The sequence below is a fragment of the Pongo pygmaeus genome, chromosome 23 (genome assembly GCF_028885625.2).
Source record: "Pongo pygmaeus isolate AG05252 chromosome 23, NHGRI_mPonPyg2-v2.0_pri, whole genome shotgun sequence".
Classification (NCBI taxonomy): Eukaryota; Metazoa; Chordata; class Mammalia; order Primates; family Hominidae; genus Pongo; species Pongo pygmaeus.
In genome coordinates this window covers 53,541,714-53,555,236 of record NC_085931.1, presented here as the reverse complement: position 1 = coordinate 53,555,236, position 13,523 = coordinate 53,541,714, and the positions used below count along the sequence as shown (strand labels likewise).

At 48.1% G+C, this 13,523-nt stretch overlaps 1 protein-coding gene across 3 annotated transcripts in view; it reads left to right on the top strand.

Annotated features, from left to right (window-relative positions):
- The window catches only part of POLDIP3 (DNA polymerase delta interacting protein 3), a 30,034-nt gene that overhangs the window by 3,497 nt on the left and 13,014 nt on the right, over positions 1-13,523 (top strand). The window contains exons 2-5 of one of the 3 annotated variants that reach the window (XM_054469989.2): positions 3,093-3,190; positions 7,177-7,567; positions 8,280-8,366; positions 10,385-10,480. In XM_054469989.2, the coding sequence (XP_054325964.1) occupies positions 7,406-7,567; positions 8,280-8,366; positions 10,385-10,480 (345 nt within the window). In that variant the 5' untranslated portion in view covers positions 3,093-3,190; positions 7,177-7,405. The remainder of the gene's footprint in view (positions 1-3,092; positions 3,191-7,176; positions 7,568-8,279; positions 8,367-10,384; positions 10,481-13,523) is intronic. The other 2 variants (XM_054469987.1, XM_054469988.2) reach the window with 2 other exon arrangements.

Here is a 13,523-nt window from a genome sequence, read left to right as displayed (position 1 = left end):
AGCTTTTTTCCTCTTAGTAGAAATAGCCAAAGATCCAGCTTGCAGAAGTGTAAATAACCTCTTTTCCCACCACTCTGCTCACTTTGTTTCCTGTGATCCCAAGGATCACATTTGTGGAATGTGCTTGTTCTCAAAAGCAGCCATTCTGTTTTGTGTTCCTCACACCTTGTGAGTCAAGAAAAGGGTCTTAGCTGGATGCAGTGGTTGCTCATGCCTGTAACTGCAGCTGTGTGGGAGGCTAAGGCAGGAGGATTGCCTGAGTTCAAGGCTGCAGTGAGCCATGCTTGCACCACTGCACCCCAGCCTGGTTGACGGAGCAAGACCTCATCTCTTTAAAAAAGAAAGAGTCATTACCATTATTATTACCTAGGCCTCCAATTAATTATTAAAAGATTCCTTGACTAATGGGAAATGATTGAACCAGAAGGGGGTGGTTTTGAGTGATACCTTCCTCCATGGTGAGGTGCTATCTTTCCTCACCCCAGCACATCTCCAGTGACTTTAGTTGTGAAAGATCCATAGAGAGTCTCCTCAGGATAGCATTAGGCACCACTTGCAGTGCTGGCCTGCCCCTCATGTTGTTTTTTTCCTTTATTTATTTGAGACAGGATCTTGCTCTGTCATCCAGGCTGGAGTGCAGTGGCAAGATCACGGCTCACTCCAACCTCTGCCTCCTGGGCTTAAGCAGTCTTCCTGCCTCAGCCGGCCGGGTAGCTGGGATCACAGGCATATGCCATCATGCCTGGCTAATTATTTTTGTATTTGTTGTAGAGACAAGGTCTCGCCATGTTGCCCAGGCTGGTTTCAAACTCCTGGACTCAAGCAGTCCTCCTGCCTCTGCCTCACAAAGTGCTGGGGTTACAGGTGTGAGCCACTGTGCCCAGCAGTTTCTTCCTTTAGATATGAGGGCATCCCCAGTTAAGTCAGTTGACATGTCCCCTCTTGTTAGTTTGATGAGTTTAACCCTCAGCGGATAGCTTTCTGTCAGCTGCCTCCAAGCAGTTCAGTGTGGCAGCCTTGAGTGTGCTGGAGGCTGGAGTTGAGCAGCTCTTTGGGCCAGACACCTCATCTGGGGAGTCCTTGGAGCTGGAAGTGGGAGGTTGTGGGGGGACAGAGTGGATTGTAAACTTTGCATTTCAGCCCAGGACTCTGGTCCTGGTACTGATTGCTTGTTTCCTTGTTGAAATAAGATAAAGGAAATAAAGACCTAAACACAAAAGGGAGGAAATGAGTTATTACATAACTCTAGGCAAAGAATTATGTTTTAAAATGAAACATCTGCACAAGACTCTTGGGTAAAGGGGATAGTATTTTATTTTATTTATTTATTTTTGAGACGAAGTTTTGTTCTTGCTGCCCAGGCTGAAGTGCAATGGCTCGATCTCAGCTCACCGAAACCTCCACCTCCTGGATTCAAATGATTCTCCTGCCTCAGCCTCCTGAGTAGCTGGGACTACAGGCATGTGCCACTACGCCCGGCTAATTTTTTGTATTTTTAGTAGAGACGGGGTTTCACCATGTTGGCCAGGCTGGTCTCAAACTCCTGACCTCAAGTGATCCGCCCACCTCAGCCTCCCAAAGTGTTGGGATTACAGGCCTGAGCCACCGCGCCCAGCAGGGGATAGTATTTTAGTGTCTTGTTTTTCTTTGTGTCTCTTAAACACCTAATTCAGAGTTGACCCTCAGTCATAGTTAGAATTAAGCTGTTTTCTCTCTATAAAAATGACCTAAACACACACACTGCCTAACCCAGAAGCTTTTTTTGGTTTGTTTTTATAAGACGGAGTCTTGCTCTGTCACCCAGGCTGGAGTGCAGTGGTGCGATCTTGGCTCCTGGCAACCTCCGCCTTCTGTAACCCAGAGGATTTTAAACCCATGGGTTAAAATCTGCTTTATAATAATCCAGGGCCCCACTTCATGGGCCTGAATCCTTTGGACTAGACATCTGTCCAGAACGGGCTGTAGCCCTGCCCTCCCCAGACAGAGCCAGGAGGGTGAAATATTCTTATACGTGGTCATCACATGTATGCCAGGTTCCCATTGGGGGTATAGGGGAGAGAATTTGGGGTCCATGGAGTGTTTGCCTTCTCACCTGCCAGCAGCGCTCTTGCCAGGACCTCGCGGAATACCTGGTGAAGCCTTGGAAGCAGTTGCAGAGCTGTAGTTTTGGTGCGATGGAGGTGGGGCATTACGAGACTTGCTCAAAACCTTCCTCCTTCCCCCTCCCAAACATTTACTGAAGATAGAAGTGCAGGATGTGTTTTGGGAACGTCAGTAGTCACTACAGTGGGGAGTAAGGCTGCAGCCATAAGCTGGAGCCAGAGCCGAGGCTCCCCCCAGGGGTTGGGCTTTGTTAAGGAGCCCTCAGCCGTTCTAGAAGCAGGAGGGTAACATAATTGAGTCTGTTTTAGAGACCTACCCCTGGCAGGAGTGTTGACTTGAAAAATTTCCGATGACTAATGCCTGCCTGAAACCAGTACTGCTGCCTGCTGGGATGAATAGCTGTCTTTTCATGCAGGAAGAGCAGCTGTGATTATAAAAAGCCTCAACACTGAAGCCCCCTCAAGCTGTTCACGAAAGAAGTTGAAAGCACTGGTGGAACCAGGGAACTGAGTGCATTAGATTGAGGGGAAATAGCTTTCTCCCTCCCACCGTGAGGAGCTCCTACTACATCCTCAACTACCGTTACCTCCCACCCCTAAATGTGCCTTTTAGGCTGTTCAAATAGATAAAAATGCCAGCACAAAGCATCTTGGTGGTCCTTCCTGCCAGGCAGGCACTGTGGTATGTGAGTTCTCAGTGTGTGCACCACCCGCTCGCCTCGCTGCTTGTGCTCACCCTTTGGTCGCTAGAGAGCTCCGTATCCCTGGGCATGACCGGAGTCCAAAGATTTCTTCAGCCTGGGGACAGTGTTCATCCTTCCTTTATATATATATAAATTTTTGAGGATTTAACAGTGTATTGAAACTGAAATACCAGACAATAATAATAAGGAAGATTGTTTCTTTTTGTTTCGGTGGTGGTGTTTTTTTGTTTGCTTGTTTGTTTTGGTTTTGTTTTGATTTTTGAGACGGTCTTGTTCTGTTTCCCAGGCTGGAGTCCAGTGGCGTGATCTCGGCTCACTGCAGCCTGGACCTCCTGGGCTTGGTTGATCCTCCTGCCTTGGCCTTCTGAATAGCTGGGACTCCAGGTGTGCATCATCACTTGCAGCTAATTGTTTTGTATCTTTTGTAGAGACAGGGTTTTGCCATGTTGCCCAGGCTGGTCTCAAACACCTGGGCTCAAGCGATCTGCCCGCCTTGGCCTCCCAAAGTGTTGGGATTACAGACATGAGCTACTGCTCCTGGCGTTTTTTATTTTTTTAAGTTTTTTTCTTAACTCTTCCAGCTCTGGTGTTTACTCTTGACCTATGCTTATTTAATTGATGCTTGAACCAGGTACAGTGAAGTTCAAGTCCATTCCTCACCCCTTAGTAGCTCTTGGAATAGTTAATCTCCTTGGTTCTGAGTTTCCTCATTTATAAAATGGGAACAATAACCTGATTCACGGGTTTGTAACATTTAAAGGATGTCTAAAGCTGGGCATGGTGGCTCCAGACTTAGAAGGCTGAGGCAGGAGGTCAAGGCTGTAGTGAGCTATGATCACTGCACTCCAGCCTGGGCAGCAGAATGAGATTCTGTCCTTTTAAATTTTTTAAAATATATTTTTGAGACAGGGTCTTGCTCTGTTGTCCAGCCTGGAGGACAGTATCACGATCCTGGCTCACAGCAACATTGCAGTCTGGGGCTCAAGTGATCTTCCTGCTTCAGCCTCTGGAGTAGACTCATGCTGCCATGCCCAGATAATTTTCTGCTTTCATTTTTATAGAGATGGAGTCTCACTATGTTGCCCAGGCTAGTCCTGAACTCCTGGGCTCAAGCCGTCCTCCTGCCTCAGCCTTCTAAAGTGCTAAGATTACAGGTGTGAGCCACCATGCCCAGGGAGTCTCGCTATGTTGCCCGTGCTGTTCTCAATCTCCTGGGCTCAAGCCATCCTCCCATTTGGCCTCCCAAAGTGCTGAGATTACAGGCATGAGCCACTGTGCTCAGCCTTGTCTCTTAAAAAAAAAAAAAAAAAAAAAAAGTCTGTGCGAAAAATTGTCAACCTGTAGTGAGTAATACTCAAAAGTTTTCGTTGATCATGTCCTTTATTTTTTTTGAAACAGAGTCTTGCTCTGTTGCCCAGGCTGGAGTGCAGTGGTGTGATCTTGGCTTGCTGTAACCTCCATCTCCTGCGTTCAAGTGATTCTCCTGCCTCAGCCTTCCGAGTAGCTGGGATTATAGGCGCGTGCCACCACGTCTGGCTAATTTTTGTATTTTTAGTAGGGACGAGGTTTCACCATGTTGGCCAGGCAGGTCTTGAACACCTGACCTCAAGTGATCCACCAGCCTCGGCCTCCCAAAGTGCTGGGATTACAGGTGTGAGTCACTGCACCTGGCCTAGCTGCAAGTTTCTGAGGTCACCCCAAAGCATAGTCCCAGTTTGTCTATGGCTTTGTAGGCCATGGAACACCAAGCCTAGGGTAGCCCAGTCCTAGGGAGGGTGGATGCCATCTACCACATACAACCATTTCTTTCTAATCGTGCATGCCGGCCCCCTGAACACCCCCTTCCTTTGGCCCTGCTTTCTCTAGGGACTCCATCTCCCAGAGTCCTCACATTAAAAAAATAGGGCAGGGATGGGCAAGTAAACCTTAAGCCTTATCTGATAAATTGTATAAATGACCCTTCTACCCAGAACCCACTGGAAAATCTTTAAATCTAAATTTGCCACTTTCCAAAGAGAAAAATGATAGCGTGCATCACTGCCTGTTTTAGTCCGTTTAGGCTACTATAAGAAAATACCCTAAGCTGGGTAACTTATAAAAAACAAACTGCCGGGCGCAGTGGCTCACGCCTGTAATCGTAGCACTTTGGGAGGCCAAGGCAGGTGGATCATGAGGTCAGGAGATCGACACCATCCTGGCTAACACGGTGAAACCCCGTCTCTACTAAAAATGCAAAAAATTAGCCGGCCGTGGTGGCGGGCGCCTGTAGTGCCAGCTACTCGGGAGGCTGACGCAGGGGAATGGCATGAACCCGGGAGGCGGAGCTTGCAGTGAGCCGAGATTGCGCCACTGCACTCCAGCCTGGACGACAGCGAGACTCCGTCTCAAACAAAACAAAATAAAACTAAAAAACAGAAACTTCCTTGTCACAGAGAGTCTGGGAAGTCCAGGATCAGGATGCTGGCAGATTCCATGTCTGATGAGGGGCCTGCCTGCTTCCTGGTTCTAGATGGTCTTTTTGCTGAGTCCTCACATGGTAGAAGGGGCCAGGGAGCTTTCTGGGGCTTCTTCCTTATAAAGGGCACTAATCCCGTTCGTGAAGTCTCTGTCTTCATGACTTAATCACTTCCCAAAGGCCACCACCTCCTACCACTATCACATTGCAGATTAGGCTTCAACAGAGGAATTTTGGGGGGGACACAGATGTTCAGTCTGTATTACCGCCTTAGGTTTGGTACTGGCATATTGGAGGCAGCAGGTGTTTTTCCATTATTTGAGGGATAACAAGATGAAGGTCCAGGTTTGCTTTTATTGGTACCAGGTAGACTCACCTTTGGCTGCACTTCTGGTATTTATTAGCAGAGGAACTGACAGCCAATCTCACTCCAGCCACTTGAATGCAGCAGTGGGAGAGTGCTAGTGACTGACCCAGTATGAGAGATGCCTCCTGGGAGGTCCAGGCAGTGAAGTGGGAGGCAGTACAGGAACTCGTTTATGCAGCAGAGTTTACCCTCTAACAGCAGGTCAGAGATCCTCAACATGGCTCTTCTCCAGAATCACCCATGGAGTTAAAAATGCAGATGGCCAGGCCTCCCCCCAGATTTTAGATTCAGTATCTAGAGTGGGATCTGGACAGCTCTGTATTTAAGAAGCTCCACAGGAGTTTCTGACACTCAGTCAGGGCTCGATGCTGCTTAGGAGGTGCTGGGCCCTGCAAAAGGACAACTCCATTCTCCTCCCCCAGCCCCACCCAGGGTAGGGAGAGAAAAAAGGAAACAAGCAGGTGTAATAATAGGCACAGAGGAGAGTTGGCCTGGAGAAATCCGGGAGGGTTTCCCAAAGAGCACCCCTTGACATAGGAGTCTGCAGGCGGAGCGTCTGCCACATGCGTGGCCGTTGAGGGTAGCTATTGTAGAGAGACCTGAGGGTGGGAGGCGACAGAAGAAGCCCAAAGACCTTGGGGAGTATCTCCAGCGCTGTACTCAGGAGGGCCTTCTGTTCACTTTCAAGCCACTGTAGGACAACAGAGGAACCAAGAAAGAGACCGGGGCCTGTTTATGGAGTTTCATTGATTTCCAATTAAAAAAAATATTTTATTGTAAATTCAGGGGGTACATGTACCTGTTTGTTCCATGGATTATATTGCATACTGGTGAGGATTAGGCTTCTAGTGTACCCATTACCCAAATAGTGAACCCTATACCCGATCATTTCCAATTTCAGTGGTTTCTGTGTTTGATATTTTTGCTATTGCAACTTTTTCTTTCTTTCCTACCAAGTCTTTGGGTTTTCTGTTTTCCTCTAGCTCTAAGCCAGACCCATATGTTTGCTCTCTTGGTCTTAGCCCAGTAGATGGTGTCTGCCTTCCTTAGAGACACTCTTTGTTAATCATTAAGCCTCTCCAAACCTGCTTCTCCCACTGTAAAGTGGGCATAGTAAGTACTTCTCAGGGTGCTGAGAGGGCTGAGTGAGAACATGGATGGGGATGGGCCTTGGAAACTAAAGTTACTCCTCAGATGAGTGGGATTAGATTTGGTGGATGTTTATTTTATTTGACTGGCATTGTTGGGAAGTTATTGTCCACGTTGGTGTCTCAAGACACGTGGTCTAGGAAGCAAAACAGTTTTAACTAGGGAGAAAACTTGCCAGCCCCTCTCTCTTGATTTTGCTTAAAATGCGAAGTTGAAGGCCACCATGAAACCAGAAGAGGAGTCATCCTGTAGGCACAATTGTTTACTCAGGCACAGGCAAGGAGCCGCTTTCTGATTCTCCAGGGCCGCCTCTGTCCCCAGTGTTACCACAGTTCCACTTGCATAGACTGCTGTTGATATCCAGATCCACTTGATATTGATTGCAATTTATATTTACAGGCTTAATGCCAGACCGGGAGTTGGAAGTGTCCGATCTCGAGTTGGGATCCAGCAAGGCCTTCTCAGCCAGTCAACACGCACAGCCACCTTCCAGCAGAGATTTGATGCCCGGCAGAAGATTGGCCTCTCAGATGCCCGGCTCAAACTGGGAGTCAAGGATGCCCGGGAGAAGCTTTTGCAGAAAGATGCCCGATTTCGAATCAAAGGGAAAGTGCAGGATGCCAGAGAGATGTTGAACTCTCGCAAGCAGCAGACCACGGTGCCCCAGAAGCCCCGCCAGGTCGCTGATGCCCGGGAGAAGATCAGCTTGAAGAGGAGTTCCCCTGCTGCCTTCATAAACCCACCCATTGGGACAGTGACCCCTGCTCTGAAGCTCACCAAAACCATCCAGGTAAGTTGTGGCTTTTGTCATGAATTCCCAGAAAGCTAGTAACAAAGGTAGATTTAGAGGCAAGGTGCCAGGAATGATTGGGCAAAAATACTGTCTTCTCAAGTATTGGTATAATATGCACTTTGCTCCTTACAGAGGCTTTAAGTACGTTATAGCCAAGGAACTATACAAGGAAGGAAAGGTATTATCTCAGTTCTATATAAAAGAAAGAGGAGGCCCACAGAAATTTAGTGACTTTCCCAGGTGAGATACTGGTGGAAGAAAGAGAGAGGAAAGGACAAAAGATTTATTGAGCACATGCTTTGTGGCAGGCACTTAACATGTATGACCTTACAGTCTTCACTCCACCCCCAGGCCCAGTGGGATTTGGCCCCTAGTCCAGGGCCCTGGCCACCCTTCACAGCTGCCACCACAGAGGGAAAGGAAACAATGTCATTTAACCTTCATAGCAGCTTTGGTAATAGGAACAGCAGCAGCCTCAGCAAACATTTACTGAGCCAAGTCCATTAAGCCCTACATGTACATTACCGGCATGGTCTCTGGATTGATGATTCTTCTGTTACTTCCTACTGTGGAGGATAAGGCCCTCTGTAGTGCCTTTTACCAAAGACCAAAGCTGCATGCCCACCATGTATCAAGTTCAGTAACCCCCTTCTTCTAGAGAATGCATGTGGACCCTGTGGGGTGGATTCTGACCACTGAGTGTTTCCAGGTTCCACAGCAGAAAGCCATGGCACCACTTCATCCCCATCCTGCTGGAATGAGAATCAATGTTGTCAATAACCACCAGGCCAAACAGGTAGAGTGAGTGAGAGAGAGAGAGTGTGTGTACATAGTGAACATGTAGGCGTGCACATGTTTTGATGAGGCCTACTTGGGTGGATGGACTGAGGCTTGCTCCCAAGGTTCCCAGTTGGTAGTATTGGAGGCAGGGTTACAGCGAACTTTTTGCAATTTGAGTTTAAAGAAGAAAATTTTTTTTTTTTTTTTTTTTTGAGACGGAGTCTCGCTCTGTTGCTAGGCTGGAGTGCAGTGGCGTAATCTCGGCTCACTGCAGCCTCTGCCTCCCGGGTTCAAGTGATTCTCCTGCCTCCCGGGTTCAGGTGATTCTCCTGCCTCAGCCTCCTGAGTATCTGGGACTATAGGCGTGTTACCACCACACCCAGCTAATTTTTGTATTTTTAGTAGAGGTGGGGTTTCACCATGTTGGCTAGGATGGTCTCGATTTCTTGACCTCGTGATCCGCCCGCCTCAGCCTCCCAAAGTGCTGGGATTACAGGCGTGAGCCACCGTGCCCAGCCAAAAAGAAACTTTTTAATAGAGGAAGGGAGGCATAGGGGGCAGAGAGGCTAAAAAAATTTTTGTTTGTTTGCTTTCTTTTTTTTTAATTTTTTTAAATAAAAGTTCTATGTGCTTAATATAGAAAACTCACCAAAAAGTCCTTCAAGTTCCTATTCTCCAAAGCCAATCACTGTTGAAATTTTGCCATAGTTCCTTACATGTACGCTTCTTTTTTTTTTGAGACAGGGTCTCACTCTGTCCCCCAGGCTGGAGTGCAGTGGTGCAGTCATGGCTCACTGCAGCCTTGAGTTTCTGGGCTCAAATGATCCTCCCACATCAGCCTCTTGAGTGGCTGGGATCACAGGTGCATACCACCACATCTGGCTAATTTTTGTAGAGATAGAGTCTTGTCATGTTGCCCAGGCTGGTCTCGAACTCCTGGGTTCAATCAGTCCTTCTGCCTCAGCCTCCCAAGTAGCTGGGATTACAGGCATGAGTCACCGCGCCTGGCTAATTTTGTATTTTTAATAGAGACGGTGTTTCTCCATGTTGGTCAGGCTGATCTCGAACTCCTGACCTCAGGTAATTCACCCGCCTTGGCCTCCCAAAGTGCTGGGATTACAGGCGTGAGCCACTGTGCCCAGCCCCAGTCTGTTTCTTACTTAACTCATAGTTGTGGTTGTGGTTATATATTCTTTTTTTTTTTTTTTTTTTTTTGAGACCGAGTCTCGCTCTGTCACTCAGACTGGAGTGCAGTGGCGCGATCTCGGCTCACTGCAAGCTCCGCCTCCCGGGTTCACACCATTCTCCTGCCTCAGCCTCCTGAGTAGCTGGGACTACAGGCACGTGCCACCATGCCCGGCTCATTGTTTGTATTTTTTGTAGAGACGGGGTTTCACCATGTTAGCCAGGATGAGCTCCATCTGACCTCGTGATCCGCCCTCCTCGGCCTCCCAAAGTGCTGAGATGACAGGCGTGAGCCACTGAGCCCAGCCATGGTTATATTCTTATCCAATTTTGTATCATTCTTTTTTCACTTTGTAACTCAAGCATTTCTCTGTGACATTTCACATTTACTGTACATGTTCTAGTAAAACTGCAAAATCCATATAGTTGGCATTCCAGTTTTATTTAAACCATTTTCCTGTTAGAAATCCTTCTGCTATGAACATCTTTGTAAATAAAGCTCTTTCTAGGGTTTGGATTTATTTCTGTAGGTCATATTAACAAGGATGGACTTTCCAAGCCAAAGGATATAAAGAAACATTTTAGGGACTCTTGGTAGATACTGCCCACTGGGAAAAAGGGACTTCTGATGTATCTGGAAGTTGTAGGACTTTCACTGGGCCCTTGTTGACAGGGAGTTAGCCTGTGAAGACTTGGGCCCCAGTCTTTCCAGGCACCATCACCCCTATGCCCACTTCTCCTTGGTCTCTTTCTTTCTCCAGCAGCCATTTCCTTGCCATGCCTGTTCTAGATGTCTGTTGAGGGCCCACATGCCACATTTGCTTATATTTCTTTATGTTATATTCTCAGAATTTATATGACCTGGATGAAGATGATGATGGTATAGCTTCCGTTCCCACTAAACAGATGAAGTTTGCAGCCTCAGGCGGCTTTCTCCACCACATGGTATGGCATTTCATGTTTTCTTACACTGCGTGTCTGATCAGGCAGGTGGGAGAGGTTGTGTTGAATAGAGCCTGTTGTTTTTTTTTTGAGATGAAGTCTCGCTCTTGTCCCCTAGGCTGCTGGAGTGCAGTGGCGCAATCTTGGCTCACTGCAACCTCCGTCTCCTGGGTTCAAGCTGTTCTCCTGCCTCAGCCTCCCTAGTAGCTGGGATTACAGGCGCCTGCCACCACGCCCAGCTAATTTTTGTATTTTTAGTAGAGATGAGGTTTCACCATGTTGGCCAGACTGGTCTCAAACTCCTGACCTCAGGTGATCCGCACGCCTCGGCCTCCCAAAGTGCTGGGATTACAGGCGTAAGCCACTGCGCCCGGCGTGAATAGAGCCTTTCAATGCAGAAATATTTCTTTGCTTGGACCGTAAGATTTTCAGAGCTGGAACTAGTCCAATCCCTTAGTTTTATAAACACTGAGACACTGGGGTGCCTTCTGATTTGTTCAAGGTCCCACAGCAAGTGCAGTACAGGGCTGCAGCTCCTAGGTACTGTGTTTGAGACACTATAGGGAAAATGTGAGTGATCCCATAGTGGGGAGTCTGTGTTCTTTCCTTGGTGGCTGGCCATTCTGCATGCTTTGTAACCCTCTGTGGTCAGCAGCTCTGGCGCTGCTCTTGGAGTCTGAATTCCGTTGGTTGACATTAGCAGGAATACATCTCACCTGATCTGTGGGCTCTACCAGGTGCAGCCTGCATGCAGGGAAAGCTTGCTAGGCTAGAGTGTTGGTCAGACATCATGCAGAGAAGGAAAGAAAACATCTGGGATCATCAGGGAGGTCCATGGTGCTCAGCTCAGTGGTATAGCCGAGTGTCAAACAGGGAGGCCAGTGGGCTGCCCAGGTGGGTCCTTGTGGCAGCCACCTCTTTTGTTTTTCCTTCAGATGCTCAAAGACTCAGTTTTGGTTACTGTCCTGAGTATGTGGACCAGCCTCCTGGTTAGTAATTAAGAGAAACATGGGTCAGGTGCGGTGGCTCACACCTGTAATCCCAACACTTTGGGAGGCAGAGGCGGGCAGATCACAAGGTCAGGAGATGGAGACCATCCTGGCTAACACGGTGAAACCCCATCTCTACTAAAAAATACAAAAAAGTTCGAGCATGGTGGCTCACGCCTATAATCCCAGCACTTTCGGAGGCCGAGGTAGGCGGATTACGAAGTCAGGAGATTGAGACCATTCTGGCAAACACGGTGAAACCCCGTCTCTACTAAAAATACAAAAAAATTAGCCAGGCATGGTGGTGTGCGCCTGTAGTCCCAGCTACTCTGGAGGATGAGGCAGGAGAATGGCATGAACCCAGGAGGCGGAGCTTGCAGTGAGCCGAGAGGTGCCACTGCACTCCAGCCTGGGCGACAGAGCGAGACTCTGTCTCAAAAAAAAAAAAAAAAAAAATTATCTGGGGTGTGGTGGTGGGCACCTGTAGTCCCAGCTACTTGGGAGGCTGAGGCAGGAGAATGGTGTGAACCTGGGAGGCAGAGCTTGCAGTGAGCCGAGATTGCGCCACTGCACTCCAGCCTGGACGACAGAGAAAGACTGTCTCAAAAAAAAAAAGAAACATGAAGCTGGCTCGGCATGGTGGCTCACGCCTGTAATCCCAGTACTTTGGGAGGCTGAGGTGGGCAGATTACCTGAGGTCAGGAGTTGGGAGACCAGCTTGGCAACATGGTAAAACCCCGTCTCTACTAAAAATACAAAAATTAGCTGGGCATGATGGCGCGTGCCTGTAATCCCAGCTGCTCTGGAGGCTTAGGCAGGAGAATTGTTTGAACCCCGAGGTGGAGGTTGCAGTGAGCCGAGACTGCGCCACTGCACTCCAGCCTGGGTGACAGGGCGAGACTCTGTCTCAAAAAAAAAAAAAAAAAAAAAAAATAGGTCGTGAAGCTGAATGATGCCAGTTTGTTTCTTTACAAAGGGACCAGGCCTTTCCAGTAATTAGACTGCTCAAGTCTGCTATCAAGGGAACTATCACCTTGCTCAGTGAGTCTCTATCCCTATTTGATACCCTAATTGAATAAATGCCATATTTATACTAATGCGTTTTGTACCCTGTGAGATGGGTACTGTTGATTACCCTCGTTTATGGATGAGGAACAGGCATGGAGAGGTGAAACAAGCCTGTTCAACATCACCCAGCTGATGAGAAGCAGTGAATCTAGGAATGGAGCCTGAGCAGTCTCACTCTCAGGGCCCTGTGTGTAGTCACTGTGCTGTCCCAGCTCTGGAGACGCAGAATTCCACGTGAGGAATGTGGAATTCAGCATGGGGATGACGCTGCTTCACCCAGACTTGGAGAAGCGTGGTGAATTGCCCCTGCCCATGCTCTGATGTACCTCTCTGGCCGCTGCGTTCCTCCTTTCTCCCTGGGTCAGTGCCTGTAAACACTGCCCTAAATCAGCAGGGCTCCCATCACTTCTGCTTTATGCACCTTTTTCCTCAGACACATTAATACAGGGGAGTTTTGTTTCCAAGGGACCACATCCAGATGGAGGGGCTGTTTTTGGTGATCTGCACTGCCAAATGCCCGAGTGTCCCTGACAGTCTGGGAGCTGATGAGGCCAAGGCTGTGTGTGGTTCCTCTGGATGGCCAGAAGAGGAACCAAAAAACTGAATTCTGGGCCTTCTTAAGAGTGGTGATCAGCACATTGTGATAGAAGCATATCTGGGAATGAACTTGGCCTCAAGCTTTTGGCCTTTTAATTTTTTTTTTTTTTTTTGTAAGCGAAAGCAGCTTTATTAAGGAAACAAAGGAATAAAAGAATGGCTACTCCATAGGCAGAGCAGCTCTTTTACATTTTTTGTAGAGATGAGGTCTCACTGTGTTGCCCAGGTTGGTCTTGAACTCCTGGCCTCAAGCAGTCCTCTCACGTCAGCCTCCCAAAGTGCTGGGATGGCAGATGTGATCCACTGTGCCTGGCCAAGCTTTTGGCCTTCTGACCAGCCTCATATTGTATGATTTTTAGAGAGTCTAAGTGGTGTGGGTGAGCCTGTGGCTC